The sequence below is a fragment of the Chiloscyllium plagiosum genome, chromosome 5 (assembly GCF_004010195.1).
Source record: "Chiloscyllium plagiosum isolate BGI_BamShark_2017 chromosome 5, ASM401019v2, whole genome shotgun sequence".
Lineage (NCBI taxonomy): Eukaryota > Metazoa > Chordata > Chondrichthyes > Orectolobiformes > Hemiscylliidae > Chiloscyllium > Chiloscyllium plagiosum.
In genome coordinates, this window is record NC_057714.1 from 67,905,407 (window position 1) to 67,918,252 (window position 12,846).

Below are 12,846 nucleotides of genomic sequence, written 5' to 3' on the forward strand. Positions count from 1 at the left end.
CGACCTGGACCCAATATACCGGCCACTGCAGCGGACAGCTGGAACTGACAACTGGAAGCAGCAGAGACAAACCACTATAAATGCCAGAGGAAAGATCACAGAAGCGCTTCACAGGAGGCTCCCAAGCACTGAGGATGTCACCTAGACAGGGGACGAAACGTCTGTAACACAAATTCCCAGCTCGGCGAACAGAACCACAACAACGAGCACCTGAGCTACAAATCTTCTCACAAACTTTGAATTTACATTTCCCTTCTGTCCCTTTATCAATCCAATTTTCCTTTCACTCGTTAATTCACTTTCTGCACTTGATTTAGCATAAACGTTCCCTCATTCCTACTTGCATTTTCATGTACATACTTAAATGGTTAATTTCACAATCCTTCCAATTGGCTGATGAGATATATTGTTGATTGCTTACTCAGCTCCTGGATGACAGGTTTCCCTTCATTGTATCGTTATCAACTTGCAGTTTCAGCAAATTGCCCCACAAGTCGATTTCAAAACTGAATTTGAAATAGCAGGTCTCATCTATAGTTTATGCCTTTGATACCCTAGTACAATAAATTATGGCCCATTGAAAACATTGAGTCACTAGGAATCACTCAAAGTGAGATCATTTTCCTGATAATTCTACCCACTCACAGAGGTAATGCTATTTTTAAACTCAGAAAGTAGGTCTGGCTCACTGATGCTGTGAGGAAGGCATTTTATCAATGACAGTTCCCATGGTGACTGAAGCTTCTTTTAGTTTATCTGCATTGAGATTATTACTGTTAACATTAAAAGAATATAATTCAAGAAGATAATGGAACATTTTTGGTGGCATAACCTAGTGGACGATTTTAGAGTTCTGAACTTCTACTACTGTTCTTGGGGAGAGATTTTACTCACATTTGACTAATGAAAGATTTGATTCTAATTTTTTGACGTTGCCTCTTGGATTAGCATGGTGACTCAGTGGTTAGCACTACTGCCTCTCAGTGTCAGGAACCTAGGTTCAATTCCAACCTGGGTGACTGTGCAAATTTCACACATTCTCCCCATGTCACTTTAGGTTTTTGCATGGTGCTCCAGTCTTCTCCCATGGTCGATGTATATACAGGTTAGGTGGATTGGCCATGTGAAATTGCCCATAGTGTAGGCTAGCCGGATTAGCCACGGGAAATGCAGGGTTACAGGGATAGGGTAGGGAGATGGGTCTGGGTAGCATGCTCTTTGGAGAGTTGGCTTGCACTCATTGGGCCAAATGGCCTACTTCCATACTGGAGGGATTCTATGCATCTTGGACTCAAACCGAACCAGTGGAAATAGTTCATTTTAAGATATCTTATCTGTTCTTCTTAACCTTCCAAATTTCAGGAAACACAACCAGTTTTATAATTTCTTATCATAACTTAACTCTTGTATCATCATTCTGGTAAGTCTACCCTGCTTTCCATCCCTAAGGTGTGATACAGAGAATTCCTTATAGTGAAAAAGATGGACATAACTCGAGCTTTGTAGAATTCAAGCTACCTATAGTTATAATCGCCTGCATTCCAATAGCCATTTTGAATATTTTTTGTATCCGTTCATGATATTTTAAAGATCTATGGCTGTTAATCCCCAATTTTCTTTGGATATCAATTTGGGACCTTTCACAGTCACACTATCTTCTAGATATATTCGGAAAAGTCCTTAGGAAAATCTTTTGAGTCCGCCCGTTCCCAGTAACCCTGGTATCGGTGCTCTTTTAACTTGAAATAGCCCCCTCGCTCAGAAACTTGTCCGATGCTCTTTCAAAGAGTCAAAGTGAATCAATAATCACCAGATGCTTTGGTAATCTGCTCCTATAGGCATTGTATCTGAAAAATAGCTGCCAACGTGTAATCTAGCTATTTGACACACAAATCCAACTTAACCAAATCTGTTCTTTGCATATTTTTAAAACATTAATCTTGTCGCCACGAAGACTAGATTTTTTCCAAAACGAGATTTCCTTGAATTTATTCTGACAACCAAAACTCTCAAAATTAGTTAAGCTATTGACTGTCCATGACGATCTTCTCTCGCCCTCAAAATCAGTTAAAACAAAGTACTGCAATGCTGAAATTTTGAAATAAGAACAGAATTGTTTACAATCGACCAGGTCCAAAATTAGACAATGCTTCAATGATGGCTCTGCCTAAACTCTGAACAGTCCATTTATGATAGTCTTAATTTCATATCACAATATATTGCCAATACCACATAAAATACTGTTTACTTTTTTTTCCACTTGATACAACTCTATGGTCAACTCCCATCATTGCATTTAACCTGACTGAGAATTAAGTTTAACAATTTCAGATCATAACCACTATCCCCATTACTCAGCCAGCAACTTTTATTGACGGCTCTCTTATTCTGATTTACACTTCCTCTAGATCCATGTTTTGTTTCTTTACTTGTCCCAAACCCATCCTCTTTTTGCCTCACACCACCACCCCTTCTGTTAATCTCTCTTGCACTGCAATTATCACAGACCTTTTTGTTTTTTCTTCCCCTTTCCTGAATTCGTTACACCTTTAACTTCTTCCAGTTCTGACAATAGGTCAAGCAATCTTAAATGTTATTTCTGCTTCTCTCATAACAGATACTGTCTGATTTCAGTATTTTCTGTTGCATTTCTAACATATAGCTTCTACAGTATTTTCTTTTCCCAATTTTATGTATCCATTTCTATCAGAGAATCACCTGCAATGGTTTTGCTTCCTCTTCCTTCACCATTACCACGCATAAACCTAATCTTGGCCCCTCCTGTTTTTCATCTACATTCTGCTCCTCAGTTACAGTGAACTGAGTGAACTCTCACCACCTTATGCCTCTTACCAACCAACTGAAGCATTCAGAGAAAGACGATTTAAGCAAAATACTGGCCAGCAGCAGGAGTCATAATAATCATATCAACAGAAGAACCTGGGATAAAAGACTACTGAACTGATTTCCAGTTTTATTCCTCACTGCCTATAATCTATTTAACCCTATCTATGTCTATGTGCTTAAGGTAGTGGAGGGGGTATTTATTAGGGGATTAGAATTTTAATTAGCAAAATTATATGCTGATGTTTGATAACTGTTTATCTGTAGTTCAAGTCTAACTACTCGCAATGAACTGATTATTTTCAGTACAGAAACCTACTCCATACTTTCTTTTCGAACTAGATCTGAAAATCAGATAAATTGGGGAAACTTCCATACTGTATAAAATCTTTAACTTTTGTGATGATTTCAAGAATAGTGGGGCTCAATTTCCTGTGCTCTACCCAGTAAAAATTGTACAGAGGGTGCAAGACCTGCCAGCCACTGCTCAGCTGAACACAGACAGTGAGGAATTGTCAGCCTTTTCAGAGACATTGCACACAAGTAGGATGAGAATGAACCAGTCTGTCTCTAGCTCAAGTTCTATGACGTCTCAGGTCTTTGTACTGACATACATAGCCATTGAAAGTGTAGCTCCTTGCCTGGAGTATTAAATGCAGAATGCACTCAAGAGCATGTTTGCCCCTGACTGATGATGGGCCTGTTTATTTGCTCAGCTTAACCAACACTGTGGTAAACGTCACTTCATCTTTCAGACCTCAAGTGCAACAAAGTGTATGCCAGCTCTTGGTTAGCAAGGAATTCTTGGTGGACCACAAGATGGAAGTGGGGTCTCCACTCAAAGCACTTCTATCTCTGAATCCCCGGTCTCCATCCCACTCATTCAGAAACCCACATGTTAAACACACTTAAATAGTACATTTGTATTTTAATGAATTGCTGCTGCTTTGGCAACTCAGTGGAGAAGAATTGGACATGGCTGTGAAAATAGTCAGAGCAGTCATCATTTACTCTAATTTCAGATTTTTTATACCCTTACCAAGGCAAAGCACACAGTGCATTTTTTTTCAGCTTCCCCAGAGTGAATAGCTATAATCATGTCCAATGTCATTAGGTTTTAAAAACTTCTGGAATTAAACCCCAATTTTGGTTTCATCAATTGTCAACTTCACCTCTTCCTCCTCTTAATTTTATTTAATTTTGCCAAGTCAGTATAGCCTTTAAAAATAGATGCCATACAAATAAATGTGCATACATCAAAAGTACACAGGAACAATACAAAATTACCTTTCATTAAACCAATAATTCTCTTGCCCCATTCACAGCATACACAGAAAACATTAAGTTTTATAAAAATATAATCTTAAACTTAACAAAATCTCACACCTGAAAAACTACAATGTCCTATTTGGAATTTATGTCAAGTCTGATCATGAAAACAGAAAACACAGAAAATAATATACTTAGAATTTCTCTAAGTCTTCTCCAATTATAGTAATTTCTAACTAGTTAAAAGTACATGCAAACATTAATATGTAATGTGTTTTATTTTTAATGTACAAAATTAGATTCCTATTTCCACCATCCACAAATTTGTTTATTGCAAAATTGATAATTCAGGAACTTGAATCTAAATGTGGCACAATGAGCAGTTCCATACAAAATACTGCGTAACATACAAATACTGTACTTAAATTGATAAAGGTAACCAAAGCTTTGCAAAATTTACAGACACGTCAAAAATAGATCTTGCCATATTAATTTTCAAGTATGTCAAGACTTTAAACTGAATTGTTGGAGTTCATAAACCTCACGCTAATATAGTTTTGAATGTTTAAAATTGCATGAACACTGAAAACATGTTAAAACAGTGAGCCTTTTAATAAGGCCAAGATTCAGCTATATTACACAAATACAAACTTATTTTAAGAAAGCTTTAACGCCTTGGCTATAAACTGTTTCCTATTGATTCCTTCACCGTTATTGCAGGGGTTGGTCCAACACGGGTCCAGATATACCCTTTCTCGGGTTTGGTTGGAATAACTGGAAAAGGAGTCGATCTTGATTTGAAGTATTCTGAAGGTGCATGGCAAATAAATTCAAAATGCTCCATTTTTCTTGGTAGATCTTCCTCTGGCCCTGAAGTTAAAGGAAACTTTTGTAATAAAATTTAAAAATAACTATCACTAGTATTGAACACATCAATCGCAAATGGTTTGCTCGCGAGGGTCAAAGCAATTCTTAAAACATTCATTTTGTGATCTGTTACATTTTAAAACTGCTGATTCATAATAGGATACACTTGTTACAATATGCCACACAGCAGCTTTCGAAGTGAAAGGCTCAAGGATAGTTGGTGCTGAACATATTGCTGATGTAAAACAATTATGTTGCAATGTCAATAAATGTCCTTTTATTGCTTCCATCGTGGATTAGTTGAGTAATAGAATTGCAGTGTCAGTGAGGATTGATATCAAGAGTTCTGCCATGTTAGAGGTGATGTCACACGTTTGTGCAGCATGATAATTACAGTTTATGGCTGCAGTATTTTGCTCACTTAGCTTTTGAACTGCCACCCAACTGAAAGCCATTCTTCTCAGTGTTCAGATATCAAGCTATCATTCCTCAATGCTACACAGCTGTAATTCACTAACATTTCCATTGCATCAAGACTAGTAGATTGACAGAAAAAATTAACATTGGGTTAGATCCATTGTGTTGAAAATGTGTTGCTGGAAAAGTGCAGCAGATCAGGCAGCATCCAAGTATCTATTGTGTGTTTAGCATCTGGGGCCATCAGTTTTGAATCTGTCATCTGAAACCACAGTATCCTATCAGAAAGAGGTTTCAGAAATCCTAGCAGCAATCCAGTGTTGGTAAACTATTCCACTGAGGAACTGCATTCAAGCTTCTTGAGTATCTGTAATGGCCAGACATTCAGTTTCAGTAAAGTCCCTTGGAGAGTGATCAGATGGAGGAATGTGGCTTACCTATTCTCAATTAAAAGCAAAACACTGCAAATATGGAAATCGGAAATAAAATAAGTGCTGGAGAAACTCAGTGAGCCTGGCTGCACGTTGGGGAGAAAAACTACGTTAACACATCAAGTGCGATATGCCTTCTTCTGAGGAAGACTGATATTGGATAAGAAATATTAACTCTGCTTTTCTCTCCACAGATGCTGCCAGGCTCACTGAGTTTCTCCAGCACTTTCTATGTTTGGTAACCTTTTCTCATGTAGCGAGTGAAAATGGCCTTGTGGCTATTTAGCTATTCCTGATTTGTTAAATTTATCAATCAGCAATTAAACTGGTATTTTCTGGATCAGACAATTTAATAAACAGTACGCACACCATCTTTTACTATCTGCTGTCAGGAAAGTTCATATATTAAACAACCAGTTACTTGATATTAACTTTTCTACTGGGTTTCGTTTCATTTGAAAGGAATAAAAAACCTACAGCAATTATTTTCTGGTATGAAAGACCAAGTGGCTAATTTATTCCCCGAGCTTTATGAATGTTGCTTTACCAGACTAGCTTGAATCAACTGTGATGTAATATTCTTGCCCTGTGCAAAAAGATCTGATTTCACACTATATTTTTAACCACAATAAGAGCAAAATACTGCAGATGCTGGAGACCTGAAATAAAAACAAGTGCTGGTGAAACTCAGCAGGTCTGGCAGCATCTATGGACAGAGAAACAAAGTTATTGTTGAGAGTTCAATATGACTTTTCTTCAGAACTGAAGAAAGTAGTGTTTCATCATTTTCTTTTAGTTATTTGTTACAGTAAGAGTTCTAAAACATGAAATTGCATTGGGTTATTTCAGTTACCATTTAAAAGTTTGAATCTTTCTAAAATGTGACAGGTCTCTGTGGGGATTATAACACAATGGTCTGCCTTATTGCTGATTGTTCATATGTTACTTTTAAACAAGAATCACAGATAGTCTTGAAAGGTGATTGCTACAAGCTGCATTAGAAACAATGCTTAGCTGACAGAAAATTATATTCTTCCAACAGCTTTGAGAAGACTTGTGAATAGATTAAAAAGGGATGAAAAGCCTCTAGAATATTTCACAAAGAAATCTGATTATGTAGTTTACAGAATTGCCCATTGAACATATTCAGTCACGGCAGTATTATATTGACAAAGTGGAAAAGATATTTCCTCTCATGGCAGAATCTAGAACTAAAGGTTCATTTTTTAAAAAAAGAATTAGGAGCACAATTCTTGTATATGTTCATTTCAGAAAGTACCAGGTAGTTTATATCAAGTTAGCCGACTGCAGCCACGTTGATGAAAGGGGCATAAAAGTTAGGCTCGATGCTTGGGGGAAAACTGACTAATACCGAAAGCCTAACATGGATATCAGATAAAGACAGCGTCAGAAACAAACACAGAATGCTGGACAAACTCAGCAGGCCTGGCAGGACCTGTGAAGAGAGAAGGCACAAGCCTTCAGAACACAGGATCAGACTTTGAGGATTATATTCTAGTCAATGATTTTTGCTGACATTCACCAAAGTTCACATGTGATGGTCTCTTTATAACATGCTGAAGGATTAATAATGCCTTTAGAAATTTAGAGTAAGAAGGCGATAGCTTTAGGAAACTGCGTTGCTAAAATGGGGGGGAAAAGAAAGTGAGTAACAGTTTGAACCAGAAAAAAACAATAAAGAGTATAAAGGGCAAATGTACTGCCACTAGTATGAATAACACCTCAAGTAAACAAACAGGAAACTGTAACAGTCACTGGTAATGTAATCCTAGTAAGTGCACAATTTTGGATTCACAGCTTTCAAAACATTCACATCCCTGTAACCATAAAGTGCATTTAAAACTTAAATAAGTCCACCTAAATTCAATTAGAATTTATCTACATTCAAGTTGGATTTCTGAAAGGTGAAGAAAGCAAGCAGTGAAGCACCTGAACCTCTAAAACGTTCTGCAGCTTGGTGAGTCAAAATTATTGAGGCCTTCTTTAGAAATGTTCTGAATGAACAACATTGCAGTATCACAATATTTTAGTTATGTCATCTAACACACATACATTTTAATACAGATATAAACAACTTAATATGTACCAAGTATATAAGTTGCTGCATCAAAGTGATCTTTGGAGCTTGCCTGAGTTGGGATAAGCCACGTAATCACTGCACTCTTTTCACAGTATTGATCTTGCACGAATCCTCTGATCTGAGCATAGTAAACCTTTTCATCATCTTCATCCGCAACAGAGACTATATCTCCAATTTGGTAGTATATACCCTAAAACACATTGAAAAAGTATAAATCTTTAAATAAAATAGACTTAAACTCTTAAAGCTTCTGAAAATCTTAGTCAATAATGAGTCAGTAGGTAAATGCACTGGGTCGTCACATATTCCAAATAGGTTCTGGGTCACTTGTTTGTGCTGTATCTGCTAGTGCTGCAACATTAGCATGAAAATTGGACTCCGTGCCACAAAGAGGTTGTGGGGTGTGACATCCATCTTAGGATACTCTTCTTTCACACCAGTCAACAACAACTGTTTGAAAATGCACTCATGAGGAACATGGTCAACTTGGTCATGAAGTTATTTAATGATCAAACTGTGCAATACGAGACAACAGCTTACATGTAAAGACTGAATGGTTAACATCTGTCAACCTGTATGTGCCAGTGCAAAAGAAATACGGAACAAAACTTTGGTGGATCTGGGGCAGAATTCCACACCAAATACGATTAGATGGACACATTCTTTTATGAGGGTAAATTGATAAGAAAAAGTCATGCTCAAAGAATCAGGGAATTATAGTTTCTGAAAGGTTCACTTCTGAAATTTGTTACAACTCAATTTAACCAAAAACTCAAAAGATTAGAGTAGTAAGCTGCTGACAACCATATCGTTGCACATATATAAAATTTATAAGTACAAAGTTTGACAAGATGATAGCATTTTGGACTACATCTTTAAGGCAAACTGGAGCAGGTTGTGTGTTCTTAAAATGAACCTAGCACACTTAACGTCTAAGAGCAAAAGCAGATGTTCCTGATAATGCAGACTTTGAGCAGAGACAGAGATGGAGAGATAAGGAACAATAGCTACTGTGACAGATTGCTGGGAAAGCTAATCCACTGTTTTAAAACAAACTTCATAGCGATTTAAGGATACTGAAAGACTTGCCCTGTGATAGAAGAAGAAATCACTAAAGTAGGCCCTGCTACTGAAAATCATTGAAGAACTGAGAAACAGGACTGTCAATGGATGCTGGGCATTACAATTTGGCAAAACAGGGAGACTTGGAAGCTTTAGACTTTAGAACATTTCCCCAAAAAAAACTACAAGTTTGCAGAAAATGTGCACCATTGTATGTAGACAGCAAAGAGTTTGTTAAAGTCTTAAAACTTGAAATGTTCTCATGTGAAAGTCAGGAATTGAATATTCAAATATCTTTTTATAAGTTATCAATATTTGTGGGGATCATAATGTATCATTCATATGAAGGACTATTGTTCAGGCAAGTTAAAATATTTTTAAAAGAATTTATGGTAGTGGATTTTTCCGACGTAGAGATACAAAACCGCACTCTGAAAAAGTACTTACCCCATAGAAAATAGATTCACTTGTGATTATCGTAGACACAGATTTTGGTGCTTTAATTGGCTGCAAAATATCACAATCTCATTTTATGAAAATTCAGACTATTCCAAACATTCAAAATACTACTTTACATTATTCCATGAGCAAATGATCATGGACCACAGATTGAACAGCAGGATCAACCATCACAATGATTTGCAAGCTGAGCCTACTTTCAACCATCAAACCATGACCTAGATTTGTCTTGTTAAGCATATCAGTGTTATAGAAAATTCAGCAGTCTCCTGTTACAATTCTGATAACCAATAGGTCCCTTATTAAATGCCAATGTTAACATGCTCCAATTCAAAACAGAAATATTCATCTTCATAAAGCAGTATTGATATTGCTATGGATCTGTTATAGCAACTCCTCTATTACAGGATGTCATCGATTTAACAGGGAAATTTAGTTTAACCCATTACATCATGTTAAAGAATGAAAACCAGTGGGTGAAATATACTCATAACAATTAATACATCGTCAGAGCACAAAGACCATAACTTGAGAGCTCTCTGCCAAATGCAGTTCCTGGAATAGCCCAATGAAAAGCCTGTTGCTGTCATGGTATAGGGCCAAAGTTTTAGTTGTGCATTGCAAAGAAATTAATTCTGCAAGCTTTATTTAAAAGGTAACATAAGATAGTCCTCCATACACATCCTGATCCTTTTAAGTTCTAATCTTAATAAGGGATCCATTACTTACCAGAATGCAAAAAAAAAGATTCCCATCAGCAATTCAGGGTGGTGATTTACTTTAAAGAACAAAAATAAGGCATCAACAATTAATGAATCTGCTATACAAGATACGTCATCAGAAAAATTGAAAAATTATTTAATGGACAATACCATAATGTCGACTGCCCTATTTATTGAAGAAATGTCTTTTTCCCTTCCCCACCTAATCTTAAATATTCAAAAGTTTTTGCAAATTGTCTTACATTTTTTAATTTGAATATATGTCTACGTCCCTTTCCTTTAGTTGAAACCTTCTTTTCAGCAGGAGGCATGGACCTATATTTTGTGTTCCGTAACCTTGCAGACCGCCTATGAATTTCTTGCTTTGCCTGTCAGAATATAAAAAAAACTACCATTATTAGCAAAAACTTTGTAGTTATTCTATTATTATTGATGAACAAGGAAGAGTAGGCCATTTAGCCCCTTGAGATTGCTCCTTTATTCAATAAGATTATGGTTGATTCAATTGTAACCTCAAATCTACAATCTCGCTTACCCCGTATTCATTATGGAATAGTATTACTCCAACAGAGTAATGAACACAGCCCAGTACGATGAATAAATCTGTGAAGTAAAAAGAATACCTGTGTTCATTTACTGAAAAGGACAAATCTTAGCCTGAGTTCATCCGTTGCTATTGAATGAGAGCATGTCATTTATCTCATTAGCTATTTAAAACTCTGTTTGTGTTTCTTCAATTTGATAAAGTTTTTTGCTGAAACTACTTAATGTATGACATCAAAATCAAAATACAAGATGGCTTTAAAAAGGAAACTAAATGGGGCATCCATAGGAGGTTTAGCTAAAACTATACAAGACATTAGTCAGACCAAAGCTGGAATACTGAATAGTTTTGGGCCTCTTACTTGGGACTAACAGATCAACCATGATCTCAATTAATGCAGGAGGAGACTCTATGGGCTGAATGGCCTACTTCGGTTATACCTTCTGGCAGGTCCAGCCACATTACCACAGGACAGAGATCCCTCAATTGGCTAAGCTCACAGAAGTTCCCAACTTTAACTTCTAGTTGGTATTGAATCAACTTGAACAGAAAGTGGAATACAAGAACAACTGAAACCTGCAAAGACTGAATGAGGAATGTGTTCAATATTTTAGACTTGGAAATCTACGTGGATGCTTGCTAAGAGCCAATTAAACCTCTAATACGTCTGATGAAAAAATACAAACCTGCAATGTTAATCTTGTTATTCCTTGTGCAGATGCTGTCAGGTCTACTAAAATACTTCCAGCATTTTTTTACATTAACTATCATATATTGAATATTAATAAATTGCCAGTGAACACTGACCATTAAGACACAGGAATTTCAACAGCATTTGGGAATCACATTGTTCATCCCTGTCCCCATTTACTCATGAAAGACAAACGTTTCAGTTTGGATTAAGCTATGACATGTCTTTAAACATGTTATTAAAATGTCTTCACGCTCTGTTCTATTCACAGCAGAAACGGTGACTCCCTAATCCGGAGACCACTCCCAATCTCCCTCCTCTACAGTGAGCTCTGCGCCCAAGAGTCCGTGGAAAAGCAACACGCTCTGTCCACTGAAATAGTCAAAGCCTTCTGTGGGCAGTTGGGCAGCGGAGGGGCTCGAGGGTATTATTAATTTCCGAAAAGGCAGCTTATTTTGAGCTTTGTTCATTTACACTTTGCGCCCCTTTTAGGATCGTGCAAGTTTTAATCAGATTTATTTGACTTAAATGATGATAAAAGTCTCAGGCTGGCGGCCTAGCCCTCCCTCTTCTCTGGACAGGTTTTGGAAGCGGCTCACAGCGGCCTTCCCCCTCGGGCTCCTCCCAGCCTCACCTGTTTGCCACCTCCACCTCCTCCGCCGTTGCTCTGCTGAGCAGCCGGTGCTGAGCCGGGCCCCGCGGTCAAGCCTGAAACACAGCCGGCTCCGGGGCTCTTGCCAGCGCAGTTATTGCAGACGATCTCACCCTGACTGCTCTTCCTCCACATGGCCGAGGAATTGGCCTTGCACACGCTGCAGGACGGCTTCAAACCCAGCGGCATCTTCTCCGTGTCTCCGACAACAGCCCACTCAACCGACCCAGAAAATAAACCCAATCAACCACTGCCCCAACCTGTAACCCACAGCCTTCCCTCCCAGGATACAGCGGTGGGAGGACCCAGTGACCTGAACCGCCCCCACCTAGCGGTGGGAGGACTCAGTGACCTGAACCGCCCCCACCTAGCGGTAGGAGGACTCAGTGACCTGAACCACCCCCCCACACCGAGCGGTAGGAAGACTCAGTGACCTGAACCACCCCCCCACCGAGCGGTAGGAGGACTCAGTGACCTGAACCACCCCCACCTAGCGTTGGGAGGACCGAGTGACCACAATGGCCCCATCTAACGGTGGGAGGACCGAGTGACCATGCCGGAGGACCATCTCCCTGCGCCAAGCAGGACCGGGGATACAGCGCCCTCTACAGCTGAAGGAGCGCGATTCCGCGCGAATGGAAATCCGGGTAGTGGCGGCCCCTTGTGTCGAGAGCATGGTAAAGCAATGTGAATGACGGAATTGTAACAGCGCGAATAATTGGGCCCGTTGTGCCTGCACCGGCTGTTCACACAAACATCATGGTTTAGTGCCAAATACCTGATTTTC

The 12,846-nt window shown here is 38.5% G+C and overlaps 1 protein-coding gene across 2 annotated transcripts; it reads right to left on the reverse strand.

Annotated features, from left to right (window-relative positions):
* Nucleotides 1–3,962: 3,962 nt before the first annotated feature.
* gatad1 (GATA zinc finger domain containing 1) lies at nucleotides 3,963–12,375 on the reverse strand. Of its 2 annotated transcripts, XM_043690249.1 has the most exons (5): nucleotides 12,042–12,374; nucleotides 10,415–10,540; nucleotides 9,439–9,498; nucleotides 7,936–8,119; nucleotides 3,964–4,983 (listed from the first exon to the last, which is right to left on the reverse strand). In XM_043690249.1, exons 1-5 carry the CDS (start codon nucleotides 12,246–12,248, stop codon nucleotides 4,793–4,795), a joined length of 768 nt encoding a protein of 255 aa, XP_043546184.1. In that variant the 5' UTR covers nucleotides 12,249–12,374; the 3' UTR covers nucleotides 3,964–4,792. The 2 variants fall into 2 exon arrangements, with proteins under 2 accessions (XP_043546185.1, XP_043546184.1); XM_043690250.1 differs by lacking the exon at nucleotides 9,439–9,498 and having other exon boundaries at nucleotides 3,963–4,983; nucleotides 12,042–12,375.
* Between the last annotated feature and the right edge of the window lie 471 nt (nucleotides 12,376–12,846).